General features: G+C 41.0%; 1 protein-coding gene across 2 annotated transcripts; it reads right to left on the reverse strand.

Moving 5' to 3' along the window:
* Window positions 1–7,833: 7,833 nt before the first annotated feature.
* LOC117771561 (CD276 antigen-like) lies at window positions 7,834–15,584 on the reverse strand. 2 transcript variants are annotated; one of them, XM_034602063.1, is made up of 10 exons: window positions 15,487–15,584; window positions 14,471–14,531; window positions 14,113–14,369; window positions 13,107–13,203; window positions 12,547–12,813; window positions 11,354–11,464; window positions 9,583–9,651; window positions 9,098–9,143; window positions 8,626–8,754; window positions 7,834–8,504 (listed from the first exon to the last, which is right to left on the reverse strand). In XM_034602063.1, the coding sequence occupies exons 1-10, from the start codon at window positions 15,559–15,561 to the stop codon at window positions 8,039–8,041; spliced, it is 1,578 nt and encodes a 525-aa protein (XP_034457954.1). In that variant the 5' UTR covers window positions 15,562–15,584; the 3' UTR covers window positions 7,834–8,038. The 2 variants fall into 2 exon arrangements, with proteins under 2 accessions (XP_034457954.1, XP_034457955.1); XM_034602064.1 differs by having other exon boundaries at window positions 8,626–8,749; window positions 9,096–9,143.
* Window positions 15,585–16,670: the final 1,086 nt, after the last annotated feature.

Consider the following 16,670-nt stretch of genomic DNA (forward strand, 5'->3'; position numbering starts at 1 on the left):
CTTTGTGCGTCATCTTTCTTTCTCCTGTTTTCTTTTCCCCCACTTTTGGTTTGAAGTCGCCCCCTCAGCCATTAGTTGGAGTGATAATGGAGTTTTCCTGTGCACAGACCTCGCGGCCACGGCTGCTGCCGCCACAACTGTCCATTAGGAAAACAGGCTTTTGATGTCCTGTCTTTGTCTTTTAAGGAGCTGAACTCTGAACGGTCAGGGAGGTGCGAGCAGATCAGATCAGTAACAAGAAAAGTCTGAATGAGAAAAACACGCACACAAACAAACTTGTACTTCTGTCTTAAGCTGCACATGCACTGAACATTTCCCTGAAATCTTTTCGGAGGGGCTGTATGTGAGAACACAAATGTCCAAGTCAGTTGCTCCAGATGTTTTCTTGAACTTGAATCTTGAAAATTCACAGTGAGAAATGTGTCAGGATGAAAAAGAGGCGTCACACACATACAAGACGCCGATTTGAAGATGTCAAATAGGAAAGACGAGGAGATGCATGTTACATTTTCCTGTTGTTGTGAATGCGTCTTTCTCCTGCTGTGTTCTTCATATATGAAAGACAAGCTCTGAGAGTATCCAGAACTGATTTTTTTGGGGGGCATTTTCTGGAGTTCATGTCTGAAAACGTCTTTAGTAAGGACATTCATTGTCACAAGGCATTTCCTCTGCCCTTACCCTAATATTAACCAGCCAAACCTCTATCCTTACTCAAACATCTCTAACCCTAAATCAAGTCCTCAACAGCCCTTGGAAAAAGTGAAGGCCACTTTCCGAAATGTCCTCCCTCCGTTAGGTCTATACCTAGAATTGTCCTCACAGAGATATAAATACGAGTAGACACACGCAGCTTTGCTTTCATGCATCTGCTGTTTACACCATAGAGGCTTTCCATATCATTATGTGGTTGGTGTCATCATCTTTATTATCATTCGCTCTGCTTCCTCTGCTACTGGTCACAAGCAGCAGAGGTTGGTCCACACAGTTAGTTTTATAGCCACCCATTGATTTATAATTACAGAGCTGCAGGACGGCAAACTGCTAATTATGTCTCTACCAGAAAACCTTCAGATTTCTTCAAAATAGAGAGAATGAATTGAGGAGTAGTGACAATGCTGCGTTCATCGTGTTTTTTTTTCTTCATCTTTGTTGCTGCATGGTAGCAGTGCTAAATTGCATGCTACAGATTGCGGCTTCATTACATTTGCCTTGGCCCTGTGTCTCCTCGCACAGCTTGGCTTTAATGGCCTAAACAGACCAGAGTCGCTGGATAAACAAGAGTTTAGCAGAGGAGTGGCTGGGACGGGACGGAGCAGAGGCGGGGTGGAAATGGCAGGTTTCCGTGGTGATTCTTGGTCCATATGTCAGCAATTTGAGGGCATTGTGTACCTTGGCCTAAAACAGAGGCTTCATGATCGATGGAGGGGTGAAAATCTCCCAGGTCCTCGGTGCAGAACACAGACAAGCACGAGGAAATTGCTTTCAGCTGATAGCTTCATTTCGGTTGACATTTATCAAGTGAATTACCCCTGTTCCTTTCAAATGTTTACAACTAGCACCGCCTTTTGACTGTGTGTGTGTGTGTGTGTGTGTGTGTGTGTGTGTGTGTGTGTGTGTGTGTGTGTGTGTGTGTGTGTGTGTGTGTGTGTGTGTGTGTGTGTGTGTGTGTGTGTGTGTGTGTGACGGCATTTGTGTGCAAGCGGGAGAGCAACAGAGGGTTTTCTGTGTCCTTTGGTGATTCCTCACAAAAATATACAAATCTAAATTACTCCTGCAGACATTTGATAGTCGAGCTCTTCATCCACTGCTGGTGCATTTAGGGGAAAGACATCTACACACTTTACACACAGCAAGCTCCTTTTTAAAGCTGCACTTAAATAGAGAAGCATCAAAATATGCAGAAATTCGCATTTTCAACAAACGAAAAAAAAAAAGCTTTTTTTTAAGTATAACATGATGTTTCTAAATGCTGCGGAAATGGTCAACTTAATTTTTTTAAATGCCGTGAATGTGACAGAAGTATAATTGTAACATATAAGGTTGGAATGGTTTCTTTTAAGGGCAAATACATCAAGGAGGCATTAGATTCTCCCAGAGCAGCGAGAGAACAAGGAAGGAAAAATAACATTTTCTCTGTCTCACTTAAAATTATCTCAAGTAACTTCTGGATGTGTGCTAGATGCAGTGGGTTTCAGTTTAATCACTATTTTGTTGTTGGAAATGTCCCATATAATCATGAAAATAATACAATTTACACTCGTGTGACAAAATAATCAAAATCTCTTAAAGTGTTTCTCCACCCTTTCATTTTTCTTTCGGCCCCATATAGCTCTTATTTTCATGTGGATCTCTGGACTGCAATGTTCTTATCCACTGAGAGAAGCTTGTGACAATGGTCTGAAAACAACCTAGATTATATCATATGGTCGCTGTGCGTATGAGAGAATTATGTAAATGTATATAATAAAGATATATACAGTGCCCCTCTGCTCGCTCTCTTCCCTTTGTGCTGCCAGTGATTACAGCCGCAACATCGAGCCACATTTCCCCCTGCAGGAGCCAAACTGCCGAGGAGGCCTGTGAGCGAGGCAGAGCGGGCCACTTCAGTGCAGACAGAATTGGATTGAGCACCCACTCACACACACACACACACACACACACACACACACACACACACACACACACACACACCCCCCACACACACTTCTGATTCCCTCCTCTCTCTCTCTCCTCATCACCTCTGGAGTGTTAAAGAGCGTCAGAGTGCAAGAAGCCACCATCAAGATCTCATCAAGGATTCAATCAGCGCGTGAATGCGAGATGCACTCTCCTCCTGTGATGTGATGATGGGGACAAGGCACATCGAGGGCCCGTCTGGAGCGAGAATCTCTGCATATGCAAAGTGAACTTAAATTTTAAATGGATTTGATGTTCACGAGAGTATCTCTGACCCTTTGCCGGGATGCGGTAACCGACTCGGGGGAGAAGAATATGTGCAGATTAGCCCATTAATATTTATAGATGGAGCCGGCGGAGCCGTGCGGCGCGATGCTTCGCTCTCTGTGCCCGCTGTAATGCAGACCACGTTTAGGCCTAATCCAGGTGGGCGTGCTTACCGCCTCTAACAGGGAAATGGCCGGCCATTTTAGGAGGAAGCTGGATATCCTAATAATCAGGTAAACTAATACCGGGCGGCGAGAGTGTTTCCTTCCGGAGCTCTTGGCACGTCAGTCATTCACAGAATTGCTCCTGTCTGCTTCTGCGATCCATTTTAACTCAGTGGAACGTGCGCTCCCTCCCCCCACACGTGCATTTGAAGAGGACCACACGGGCCCCTTTTGGATAGTCTCTATATCCACAAGGAGGCTCCCCAACCATCATTGGTACCAACCAGATGCTGCAACACACACACACACACACACACACACACACACACACACACACACACACACACACACACACACACACACACACACCACCTGCTTCTCAAATCCGGACAAAGCGTTCCTCAGTCCAAAGTGGTTAAACTGTCATTTCAAATCGTCTGGACGTCGTGATTACCAGCATGGGAGGAATTATATATTTAGCTTTATGTCCGTCGCCATTTCCTCCCCCCGCCCTGATCTGAAGTGACTAGCCAGTAGTGCCCTCGATATTACTATCTCTGAGGAGTTTAAACCTTCCCCCAGGAGACAAGTGTAATCAAGGGCTGCCAGCAAGAGAGCGGGAGAACGAGGGAGGGAGGGAGGGAGGAGGAGAGGTGTGGGGTGGGTGGCGTTGGAGACCTGTATTGGCGAGATGTTGGAGGGAATGACAATGGACCCAATTTACAAACATATGTCATTTACATCCTTTTTTTAAAAACTCGAACTACTGAACCAGTTGTTAAGCAAAGAAAAATAACGAGGAAAAGTATCTGTTTTTATAATATCAAACATTATAGTATATAACAGAACATCTGGACTATAACGTATTTATTACATTTTCAAACGACTGTTCTTTGAGATCATTTCCTATCGTTTACAGTGTTGACATCATTTTCAGGCCTCATATTTCTATCAAGCAATTTTCCTCGGAAGCCAAAAGTCACAGTTTCTTACAATAAAACTGATTTAATTTTTTTAAATCTGCTATTGCTTAGGTATTTTGCAAGTCGTTTCCAATACACATCGGACTAACTTCACCGAAACAAGAGAGAATAAAGCAGAAGGCTGCGCGAGAAGGAAAAAGACGACACTTGGAATCTCTTGCTTGACATTCATTTGTCCTGGAACGTCTCCCTACACGGCCAGATTTATTTTCCAGTTGCTTTTAAAAAAAGATTCAGATTTTTCAGATCCATTAATAGACATGAAAATAACTCTATGAGGGTTTTTGCAGTGCAGTAGCCACCACTTCCAGGACATGTAACTCCCATATGCTGCAGCTCAACAAGACAAAACATACGCTGCTCAAATAATGAGGCGTGGAGGCTGTTGAATGTCAGGAAAAAGCATGAATGTGCACACACACAGACACGCTGTTGTTTTGGACTGAGTCATTGTTCATTACATGTCCGCACATATCAGCACCCCCACCCAAACCTCAACCTCCAGCCTGCAGCGTCTCATCCATCCTGAGCAGAGTCATTCATCCTCAGCAACGTCACCGCGTGCTCGTAAGTACAAGTGACCGTTAGGAAGGCAGCGGCCAACGGATTGGACAGGAAGCCTGTTAATCTGCAATCCAATCCGGTCCGAGTCGAGTGAAACGCGGCTCAGCTCGGCCAATCCAGGCCTTCGCAGGAAGGAAGTGAAGGACTCAGGAAACAGTGTTCAGAGCTTTCACCAGTCATATCCATCACTGTGTGTGTGTGTGTGTGTGTGTGTGTGTGTGTGTGTGTGTGTGTGTGTGTGTGTGTGTGTGTGTGTGTGTGTGTGTGTGTGTGTGTGTGTGTGTGTGTGTGTGTGTCCGTCCCTGTTTCACCAGTCATATCCATCACAGGGCTCTGTCTCCACGCCTGGGCAAAAGAACTGGAGAGTCATTAGAGGGGCTGGGCTGCAGAGCTGCACTTTAACTAAACATCTTTTCCATAAAATAAATGCTTCCAGGTTACCGTGGGTCCCAGAGAACCCAGGTTGCCTCGCTTCTGCTGCCACTCATCTGATCCCAATTACCCGACAGGCCGAGTCGGTGAGTGCAGAGTGTGGCTGCAGACTAAAGTCGTGTGTTCAAACTCCAGAATGGAACCCACAACTCAAAGAGCAGCATCGGTTTTTGGGCTTTAGTGGACACATCGTCACCCAGTGTTACCCCCCCCCCCCGGCCCAGTCCCACCTGTGTGCTGTATCATTTAATACAAGCCATAACACACGTTTATAACCAGTATGGTTTTTTTGACACTTTTTTGTTTCAGCATCTTAATGTGTGTATGTGCAGATTTTAAGGGAGATGAAGCGGTTGTGGTGATCAAACCTGTGACCTTATCTGCAGTGGGAATCTAACCACTAAGCCACCATGCCATTTATCTCGCTGCCAAGTTAAAGCATTTGACCTTTGAGTTCCGTGAGCCTGTTTGACCCGTTTCACTGTTTTTTTCCACATATGATAATATTTACACTCATTAGCTCCACTAAGCAGATTGTCTTTTCATTCCTGTGTGTTTGTTTTGTTTGTTTGTTTGCCAGCAGGATTACGTTAATGTTGCACAATGGATTTCCAACAAAATTTGGTGGAAGGATGGGCGGTTTTTTGTTTTTTACACAGATTTCCCAGGGAATAATTTATTAATCATGATGAAAAACATCAGGCATAATTAAAGGATGGATTTCTGCAAGTGTGTGCGATTGGGTGCAGTTTGATTGAATTTCAGGGGCCTGTTTGGAAAGTATGGGCTCGACTAAGTGTCATTCATGTGTTTCAACTATTGTCATTGCAGACATTCATTCTAGTTAAGTGGTATTTGTATGGCAAGGTTATTCAAAATGTGTCTCAATCGAAATCACATATGTGTATATGCTTCTAAAACTCTACATGGGCTTTTAGTAGCTTTTTAATGAAAACATAACAGTGTATATCATGGTGTGTAATGTCTTTAAATCCTTTTGCATGTATGTCTGTAGTAAAAAACCTTCTATATCCCATGATTGTATACATGACATGAGCATCATGAAAAACCCATCACATAGAAATGTTTCTTTGTTTAGATATAATTTCCTTAGGGAACACTTGTAGAAACATTTTCCAGCTTCTGTCTCCAGCGGCACACTGAGCACATCATTAAAGGGAGGATGGCACCATCTAGTGAAATTATGAAACCACACATTTTCCTCTTGGAATAGAAATCTTGTAGAAATGAATGGTAATACTTGTTTTTTTAAAAAGCAGCTTACAGTTAGACCTCATGGTTGGGGAAACACTTTTTTGACAGGCTTCTCGTCAAACATCATAAACCACTTGTTTTTGTTTGTTCCGGTATATTTGTGTTTTCCAAAATGTTGCAATATGTTTGGTGTTTCCCTTGATTCTGGCTTCTCGCAGTAATTCTTCTTAACAGTTGTTTTTTACAGAAATTTTACTGAAATGAACAAAGCAGTCATTTGTGATGGCTGTCAAAACATTTCCACTGAAAAAAGCTTCCTACTACTGTGAATAGAAACAAAGTGAATGACAGTGGGGGGTGGGGGGGGGGGGACTTGAATAGGAAAGTTTTAGGCCATAAAACCTGAACAATTAGCTGGAAGATGCTAAAATGAACTGTAGAGCTAAGAGGAAGAGTTGGATGATAATTTTAAGATCAAAAAACCTTCCATTACTTGTAATTCTTTGACCGTGTGCTATCATAAAAATGTGCATGATATATATATATATATAAAAGTGCAGCTTTAAGCAGCATTTGCGGCTTATCTTTTGGGGGTCGTGGGGTCGGCTGGAGTCGATCCCACCTGACGTTGGTTATACCCCGGGGACGTTCAGGGGATTTTGAGGAGTGAGAGAAGGGGAGTGGAGCTCACATGGGGTCAGCTACAGAGATAAATCACACAGACATTTTGAAGTTTCCTCTCTCCCCATGTGTGAAGGTTGATTTCACAGTTGTTGACACACAGCAGAATAGGATGCTGACCGAAAGAAAAAACGACTGATTCATGAATTTGTTCGCATTTAAGAGAATTACCAGAAAATAAAGAACAAACAGAAATAAAATCCAATGTTACTGGCATCAGCAGTCTCATGCCAGGAACACTGAGTCATTTCCCTTTTACTCTAACAGCTAATAGAAACTGTTGCTGCTCTGATTGCAGTAACTGACCCTAATCTCTTTCTCCTGCTCTGACACAGAACAGAAATTGAAACAACTTTTGCAAACTATCACATCTAATGGAGCCTGAGTTTAAAGTATAGCTGAAATCACTACCAGGGGTTTCATGACTGGTGCAAACTATAAAGGGATAAAACTGGAATTATCACCCTTCAGTTGTAAGCCTCCACCAATAAGTGCAGTTTCAGTTCAAATACATTTGTTTTCCAGGCACATATGGGGTCACTGTGACCTTTGACCTCTGACCACTGAAATCTGATAAAGGCAGACTTGAGATATGTTCAAGAGGCCAAAAACTCTGATCTGCTCATTCTTCAGTCCAAGTACATGTTTTTGTCAGATGTAATGAAATTCTCGATGGTTGTCCCTGATATATTACTTTCACAAGAACATGAGGTCCCCATGACCTTGTACTTTGACCTTTGACCGCTAAAATCTAATCAGTTCATCTGGGAGTTCAAGTCGACGTTCCTGAGATGTTGCGTTCACAAGCTGAGACATAATAAAAGATGTAGCTACTTTCGTTTTTTATAAACTTTTATAAACTTTATAAAAAAAGTTGACATGTAACAAAACATAGAACACAAAATGTAAATTAATTACATTTCCTATGTAAACGGAATAATACTTTAAATTTACATTTTGCAGCATTTGGGCTTTTAAAAAATTGGACGAGACAACAACTTCTTGAATATAAAAAGAATAAAAACGTAACAAGTGCATTGTTGTCATAAATCAGTATCACACAGTTTGTGTCTCGAGCCTCAGGATCCCTCCTGTTCCACATGTCGCTTTGAGTGTTGGGCAGTTTGCAGGAGAGGCCATGACCAGCACCCTGCATCCCCCCCTCTCAGTCAGGAACCTCTTTAAGGACTCATCAAAAGTTCTGCATCCTTCTCTGTACCCGTCCAACAACAGCAGAGCCTCGCAGCTCCTGGTTAACACTGTCCTCAGCTTGTCCTCTGTCGTGTTTATCAGCGAGCGTTGAGACAATACTTCCTGGAACAGTTCGCCCTCCACTGCACTGCAGTCGACGTAAACGAGAAGTCGGAGGGTGCTGAGATCGATGAGGTTTGTCCGTCCCTCGGTCCAAGAAGAGACCAGGATCTGAGCTAGGGTCGTCTTCCCGCTCCCTGGAGGTCCCTCGAGGAAAAGTGTCTCTCCAGCTTCTGGGAGCACAGCTTGAAGTTTTATGGCCTTGCCCTCACTGAAAAAACAAGACAAGAAAATGTATAAACTACAGGCCTGAAAAAATCACAGAATACAGACTTTAGCTTTGAATGTCTTGCTCCCTATGTTCCGTTCTGAAATGACAATTTGTGACTCACTTGTTTTGGAGCCTGCGAGGTAACTCCTCCACGGTGAGAACGTCCCACGAGCGTCTCGACTCTTTACTGAAGGAGTCGGAATAATGCTCTTTCAGAAACTCTCCCAGATTTTCCTCCATGCCACCTGCACACAACACAACACACTTGATAATGATCCTATCAACACTTTTGATTAAGACCAATGAAATGAACATTGACGTGAAGTAATTGGCTGATATCTTTGTAATAAAGGATGATTGTTAATCGTCTACAGTCTTTTTTAAAGGGTTGTTCAAAACTGTCCATATGTTGATGTCGGTATCTCAAGTGTTAAACATCTGAGCTCAGTCTTACACTAATCCTTTTTTGACTGGTATTGCTAAACAGATAATTAATAAAGAAAACACAGAAACCTATAAGATGTTATTTAATTATAATCATTTATACTGAAAATCATAAATCATGTTATAAATACTCTTAGAGTCACTTACATTTTAAAATAGTTCTCTCCTCCTCGTTTTCTGTATGTATTTGTAGACCTGATGGAGAGAAAAGTGTTGTTAGAACACACAGAACATTCACATAATGTATTTTAACTTTATGTAATTTACTTTATTAAATAACTTATTTCATATATAGCGTGTATATAGACGGGTGCGTAGGAGAATCATTTTTTAATAGCTTTGTTTCAGTCTATCAAACCTCATCAAGCTTTTATAATGTACAGGGTGAAATGAATCACCACGGAGACAGTACAGGATGAGCTCAGCCTTCTGAACGCAACACAAAACTATCTGTTGCAGAAAATCTTTCGTGTTCACAGTTTCCACCTCTCACAACCTGAGGCTGTATATGCTACCCTCAGCTCTGTCTTTGTAAAGGGAGCAGTGAGCTACTGAGTCATCGTAAGGTAATGCTGACAGTGAGCAACAGATGAGACTCAACAGTACAAATAAAAAGAGCTGTGTTCAGACTTACAGGTGGCAGAAGGACAATATCGACCCAGATCAACACCCAGAAGGTTCCTGGCACTCAGAGCGCTGGATCCTACACAAAACACATTTCTTTTAATACAGGTACAGAGTGTGTGTTTGTTTAGAGCAGTAACAGAGGGGAAGTCATTATCTGTACATGTTTGTTTTAGCCCTGTATGTGGTTTCAGTTAATCATTTAAATCAGCTTCATTAAAATGCGACACAATTGTGTGTGGAGAAGTGATTAACATGAACTCATCTCTCTTCATGTTTGACAGAATGCTGAGCTCATGTATCCTCTCTATGTCATGACCTGTCCCTTCTGTGACTCGACACGTGGACTGCGAGTTATAACCTGTTTTGTTTTTGGAAAATCACCTTCAACATGTGGTTCTACTTCCTGCTCCGACGTGTTTTCCACCTTTGTGATTACCTTATACTGTTTTCCATCATGTTTTGAATCTGCCTGCCTGTCTGGACCATCTGAGTCTCTTAGTAAAATATCTGTCTCTACCTGCCTTGGGTGGGCATCTGGGTCTTATGCTGTTATGATGATATAATAAAGAACGATTGTAATGTTTGAATATTTGGTATATTTTAGTACCGATACAACATTCTTGCCTGTGAGTCAATGTGCTATACTTATTTCCTTTTTTTAAGGTTCACTCTTTCACAAGTTTCTATTTTCCCACACATTTCCCGACAAGTAACTGAGGGAAGTCGTCTTGTTATCGTGTTCATACATTCATACAAATATAGAAACGTGTGATTAAGTCTTCTGTAGAAACGATGGAGGTGTTTGTTTGGGGATTACACAAACGTGCAACACTTAAAAACCAGCCATGCATTTACAAATAACCCTGAATTCCCCTGACACACACACACACGTACACACACTAATAACGGGATGTTTCTGTAGTTTTTTTGGTTGTGACACATGTCAGTTCCAAAAGAACGAAGTCATGTGCTGATAAAATTCCCTCGAAAGGAAGATGACAGAGCTTTACGGTACCTGTTCTGTAAACATGTCACAACACTTCCTCTTTTCAGTAGGAGAATGGTGTAGGTCAACTTTAATCTCAGTAAATATCAGAGCTCACGTGGACTTTACTGTGACGGTTACATTTTTAATGCTGAGTAACAAATCCAGTGATAGTGTAAGTTAAGGTGAAACTAAAGATATGTTTCCAGATCAGGTTTGACAATTAAGTTCTTTTGTTAAAGTTGTTCTCTTAAAAGTTTTTCTCTGTTTCAACTCACTGCAGTATTCTCACTTTTCTTTTCTTTTTTAAACTAAACCATTGTTAAAAACAAACCAGTGTGAACACCTACAATGAGGAAATAATAAAGTTAAGAGCTGGTACGTCCCCAAATAACTGGATTCTACACCTTCCTTTCCTAAAAATAGTTTGAGTGTCAACATGCCCATCATAACCACAGCCTGTTTATTATAAATTTAATAATCTTTTGCAGTTGTATCTGTTAGTTTCTGTTGTTGTGTTACTTCCACTGTGGCCGATGTGCGTTAATGTTCTGCAGGATTTATCGCTTGTATTGCCTTGTACTGCCATTTGTCACTGTGTCACTTTAACATTTCACTGCAGCTGTTTTGAGTTATGATGCATTGCTGTGCCGAGTGTGCACGTGCCAGTGGACAAGACCATTTTTATTCTGATTTAGATTTTCAATATTTTTCTCCTTTCTGCACCTGCGGTCTCTGTGTTGTTGACTTTAACGCTTGTGCTGTACACATGAAGAACAGAATGAATCGTTACCTTTTCGTCGTCTGTAGATGAGCACCGCAACGATGATCACGGCCATTACGGCTCCAATGCTCAATATGATGTAGAGAGCCTCGTTTTTTATCTGTGGAATAGGTATTTCATCTGTGGAAAGAGGGACAGAGTCAGGACAAGTGTTGGCATACAGTCATTTACACCCATGCTTTTAAGATGTTAGGCCCATAGACTGCATATAAAGATGGACGACACTTCCCCACTTCCTCCCGTTATCCAGAAATAAAGCCAAAATATCTACGGTAATAATGCTCATAAACATAGTGTAAAAACTTAACACTTAAACATTTATCAGTGTGATTAAAACTACCTAAAATGAGAAAACATCTTTGAGAAAAGTTTGGTCCATGTCCCATCCACTAACATGGAGGAGGTGGGGTTTATGACCTACACTGCAGATGACGATCGAGACGCCTTGCCTTCACTTGTGGGGAGCTGTCATGTCTGTCTGATTTACAGTCTATGATTTGGCCACAGTGGAAATCACCAAACATACCAAAGACCAACACGACAAACTTCCTCCTATCTCAAATAAATGCAGCTGTTAAAGTTTCTCATGCTTTGCGGAATTGTTGTTTGGATTAGTATTGCTAAACCTTGGTCTTTTCACTTTGGTCCATTTCCCTTTATTCATCAAAAAATTAACAAACAGCTCTTATTTGATTTCAGGTGCAGTAACCGCTGAGAATAATATATTCATTTAAAATACTGACGTGCAGCAGCCAATAGAGCAAAATTAAACATTGGCACAAACAGGAAGAGCCTTGATGTCACACGGTCCCACACATGAAAACACCTCTTGCGTCAGACCTCAAACACCACCTACAGCTTCACTGCTCATACAGGAATCTATACTGTCAGATGTCTCTATCTCAGAGAAGTTATGTAGGCCATGGAAACTGATGATGTATTTCCTATGCACACCCACAACTTCTAGCTTATCACACATCAAACTGGGACAGTTTTATTTTATTTGTAGAAAATGGCCGGATGTTGACGCGTTGGCTTGCATGAAACCCCAAAAACTCCAAATAACAACACAGAATGCAGAAGTTTGCAAGATTCTCAACTGATTCTTTTTTTCTTTTTTAGATTTTGTTTGAGCAGCAAACAGGGACTGAGGAGAAAAGGGGGGTTATATGTCTTCATAGAAAGGCTCAAAGGAAACGTACCTGGAACTTGAAATGTTGCGACGCGGCCGTCATTTGTAATGTTGCATGTGTAGTTGTTTTTGTCCCGTGCGCTGACACGTATCTGACTGGTGACTTTAAACAGCTGGTTTGCTGTTGGTACAGCGGTGGTGTTGGGTCTGAGTTCCTTCAGGCGTCCATCCTGCCACACAACAGACGACTCGGGGTATCCCTCTGATTGACAGGTCAACAGCACGTGATGCCCCTCTGCGGTCTTCTCTATGCGTTTAGTCACTGATTTATAAGGTGCTGGAGGAGAAGTGCAGAATAAATACAAGAAGAGAAATTAGAACCAGAGCAGAACAATACTATGATACGATCTTGCATAATGTTGATGGGAAGAGGCAGATCTTGAGGCATGTTTAAATAAGCCAAACAGACACTCGCTTGTAGGTTTCATTTTCAGAATGATTGAGATTCTTCACTTCCCAGAAATGTCAGAACACAGATCATTGCCAAAGAGCCTTCGCAGAACTAAGCCCCCGAAGACTTTACTTTACCAAAGTTACTGTTGCACTGTCACAGATGTGGTGTGTACATACCTACAACGGACAGAGTTATTGTTTTATAGTCGGCTCCTTTTGCCGTCGCCACCAAACACTGATACGTCCCAGAGTCGTTGATCCGGAGATTGGAGAGCTGTAAAGTGAGCAAAGAAGAACATTCCTGAATTATCCTCACAAGTGACACGTTAAAGTCACATACACAAACGGTTTGAATTCTGTGTTCCATGTTTTAAATATCAACAACTTTCTGAACACTTCATTAATTGAACTTTCATCGACGTAATAACATACTTTTTATGTATCTGCGAAGATTCTTATTCTCATTCATCCATTCTTTAAGAAAAGCAAGTAAGTCCAGTATCTTATGGACACATGTAGAACTCTTAAACTTTTGACAACTGCATTTATTTGAGTTCTTCACCAGAAAGAGGAAGTTTATGATGATTATCTCTGGTAAATTTGGTGATTTCCATAGTGGCCAAACCATAGACTCTAAATAAAGATGGATGACATGACCGCTCCAGAAAAGTGAGGCCAAAGCAGCTCCTAAACCCCACCTCCTCCAAGTTAACAGATGGTACATGGACCAAACTAAAAAGTCAAAGTACATGTTGGATAAATTTATCTCAAAGATGGTTTCTGTGATTGTAAGTAGTTCAAGGGCTCATTTTTCTGGAAACTTTATCCACATCTGAGACTGACTAGTGATTGGTCCTGTGTGTGTGTATCGAAGAGAAGCGTCATCCATCTGTAGAAACAGACGTTGGTACAGTTGCTGAAAATACCAAATTATGGGTTGGTAAAGTGAGAGAGGCACCAAATCTTAACAACTGAAAGATGGTGATACCGCAGATATTATTTCCTGGATAAATATGAGACTTTTTCAACTGTCAGCTGTCTGGCCCCTCCGCACGACAAGGGAGAAAGTTGACCCTCACATGAGTCATTCCCAACAGGATGAAAAGGAGACGGCTCATGTTTTATGTCACTTGGGAACATTTTACAGGAAATAACCTGCAACAAATGTTATATGAGAAATCACCTTTAGTTTGGCCCAGCCATTTCTCAGCTGCTCTGTGAGGAGTTTTACTCTGCCCTGATACTCCGGAGTTGCGGACTTCTCCACGCCATTATTCATCCGGTACACCTCCCGGGCATCGCCACTTTTGATCCAGTGCCAGGTCACCCTCAGCTCTGGGTCAGGATTTGACAGTTTAGGCTGAAACCTGCAGCCCATCACCACGTCTCTTCCGAGCTCCGACTTGTACGTGTTTCGATCCGCCTCAACAGTGAACAGGTCTGCACGGAGATAATCCAAAGGTTCATGTAGAGTTTAGGTTGAACAAGTCTCATGTAGATTAAATTTGTGCTTTTAATTACATTTCAGTTGTTGTACACACCTGAGAGCGATGGCTGAAACAAGACTTGCAAAATTACAAACAGGGCCCAGTCCATTGAGAGCTAAGGGAAACACACAAAGGGATTTTTTTCAGATGCTGACTCATTTAACCACGTTTGACCTCATGTTATTTACAACATGAGTCATTTTACTGGAGAAGACGCGATGTGGGTTTAATCACTTTGCTATTAACCCTGAACAACCATGAGGAGCAAAACACATGATTATGAGCCAAAAATTGTTTACCCCTATCTAAGCATGACTCAGCAGCAATACTTCCTTTTTTGGTTTAATCAAGATAAAGAAACAAAAATAGCTCAAGAATGCTGCGGTTTGGCTCTGTGTTCAACCGTCACCTTGTTTACATTAGCATGACTGTTTATGTTTAGTTATTCCTTCAGGACAATGCTCTTCCCATACATACAAGTAAAGCTTTTAATATATCATACACACATTTTGACTTGAGTGAAATGTTGACGTGAAAAGCACAACAGTTTTTATTTTCTGTGCTGTTTTCCTTTCAAATGGAGCCACAGCTGTAGACTGTATATAATATAAAGATATATATTCTTCATATACAGTCTATGGCTGCAGCTCGGCACAACTTTGCAAGCATTTGAATGAAGGTAAAGCTGTCACTGACTAAGCTTGGTGACCTGTTTTTCTACTCACTGTAGGTATAATTAAAATAAAAAAGGTTAACTGCATTTCTTTGTGTTTCTTGCACTTAGAGTCCATCCAAATAGTTTGTTCTTATTTGAACCTCAAAGTTAAGTGACATGATCAAACAGGTCGGCAGGGTTGTCTACAGTAATTCTAAACACACACACATGACATATCATAACTAATTCCTCATAAATAAACTTCTACTAGCACCAAATGATTAATAGTGAAAAACAATACAACAATACAATAATAATAAGAAACATGATAATATATAATAAACATATGAAATAAGAACAAATTAAGTTTTAAAGTTGCTGTTGTTTTATATGAGCTCATAAAATGCGTTCTTACCTGCAGTGACAGTAAGTGGTATTTCATGTGGTGTTTCCTTCTTCCTGTAGCTGTGAATGATTCGAGCTGCTGCATGAGCTTTTTATATGAAGGAGTTTCCTCTGCCGTTTAACACACCCACTCACAAACAGAGGCTCCTACTCTCAAAACTGATCTTTCAATAATCTGACATAATCTATTGATGGGAAACATTAAAAAGATGCCTGGCAGCTAATGATTGTTCTAAAGGAAGTAAAGAAGTTTCATGACTGTAAAGAAAGAGGCACTGTTATTTCATAATGCAACTGAACAAACCCTGGAAATAACAGCTGGAACTCTATGAGACTATCTACCAATCCATCTATCCATCTATCTATCTATCTATCTATCTATCTATCTATCTATCTATCTATCTATCTATCTATCTATCTATCTATCTATCTATCCATCTATACATATATCTATCTATCTATCTATCTATCTATACAACTACCTATACATATCTATCTATCTATCTATCTATCTATCTATCTATCTATCTATACAACTACCTATACATATCTATCTATCTATCTATCTATCTATCTATCTATCTATCTATCTATCTATCTATCTATCTATCTATCCACATATAGAGAGGTGCAAGAGAGAGAGAGAGAGAGAGAGAGAGAGAGAGAGAGAGAGAGAGAGAGCAAGAGAGAGAGAGAGAGAGAGAGCAAGAGAGAGAGAGAGAGAGAGAGAGAGAGAGAGAGAGAGAGAAAGAGAAAGACCGTCAGTTTTAGAAACTGCCTGACTCAGTCTCTGTGATCAGTTCTGTATTGTGTATGATATGTCATAAGTTCAGTTTAGTTTTACATCAGCAGTTCACGTTTCACTGTGTCTGACAGTTTACAGCGTCATGTAAGGGTAATACTGTGGTTTACACTTCAGTGAGAGTTATTTCTGTCAGGTGATGACATGTTGCCTTTACTGTAACTGCTTTGGTAAAACCCATTAAAACCTAATTTGATGGAATCACAGCAGCAGCAACTAAGTATTCAGGTTTGCATTATCATCAAAATCTGCTTGAGGAATCAAAAGTGAAAGTATTTCTTATCCAGCAACATGGCCCATAACAGATATTTAATAACAAACATACATAGTTTGCCAGTTTAATATAAAGAAATCCATCATATCTTACAAGTTGATCTCATGGTTTTTGTTTA

This window comes from Hippoglossus hippoglossus, chromosome 12 (assembly GCF_009819705.1).
Source record: "Hippoglossus hippoglossus isolate fHipHip1 chromosome 12, fHipHip1.pri, whole genome shotgun sequence".
Classification (NCBI taxonomy): Eukaryota; Metazoa; Chordata; class Actinopteri; order Pleuronectiformes; family Pleuronectidae; genus Hippoglossus; species Hippoglossus hippoglossus.

Coding starts and splice junctions, on each gene's coding strand:
- LOC117771561 (XM_034602063.1), bottom strand. CDS start 15,561: ATGCAGCAGCTCGAATCATTCACAGCTACAGGAAGAAGGAAACACCAC. Junction 12,814..13,106: donor AATAACTCTGTCCGTTGTAG/GTATGTACACAC, acceptor CTTCTCCTCCAG/CACCTTATAAATCAGTGACT. Junction 9,144..9,582: donor ATATTGTCCTTCTGCCACCT/GTAAGTCTGAAC, acceptor TCTCTCCATCAG/GTCTACAAATACATACAGAA.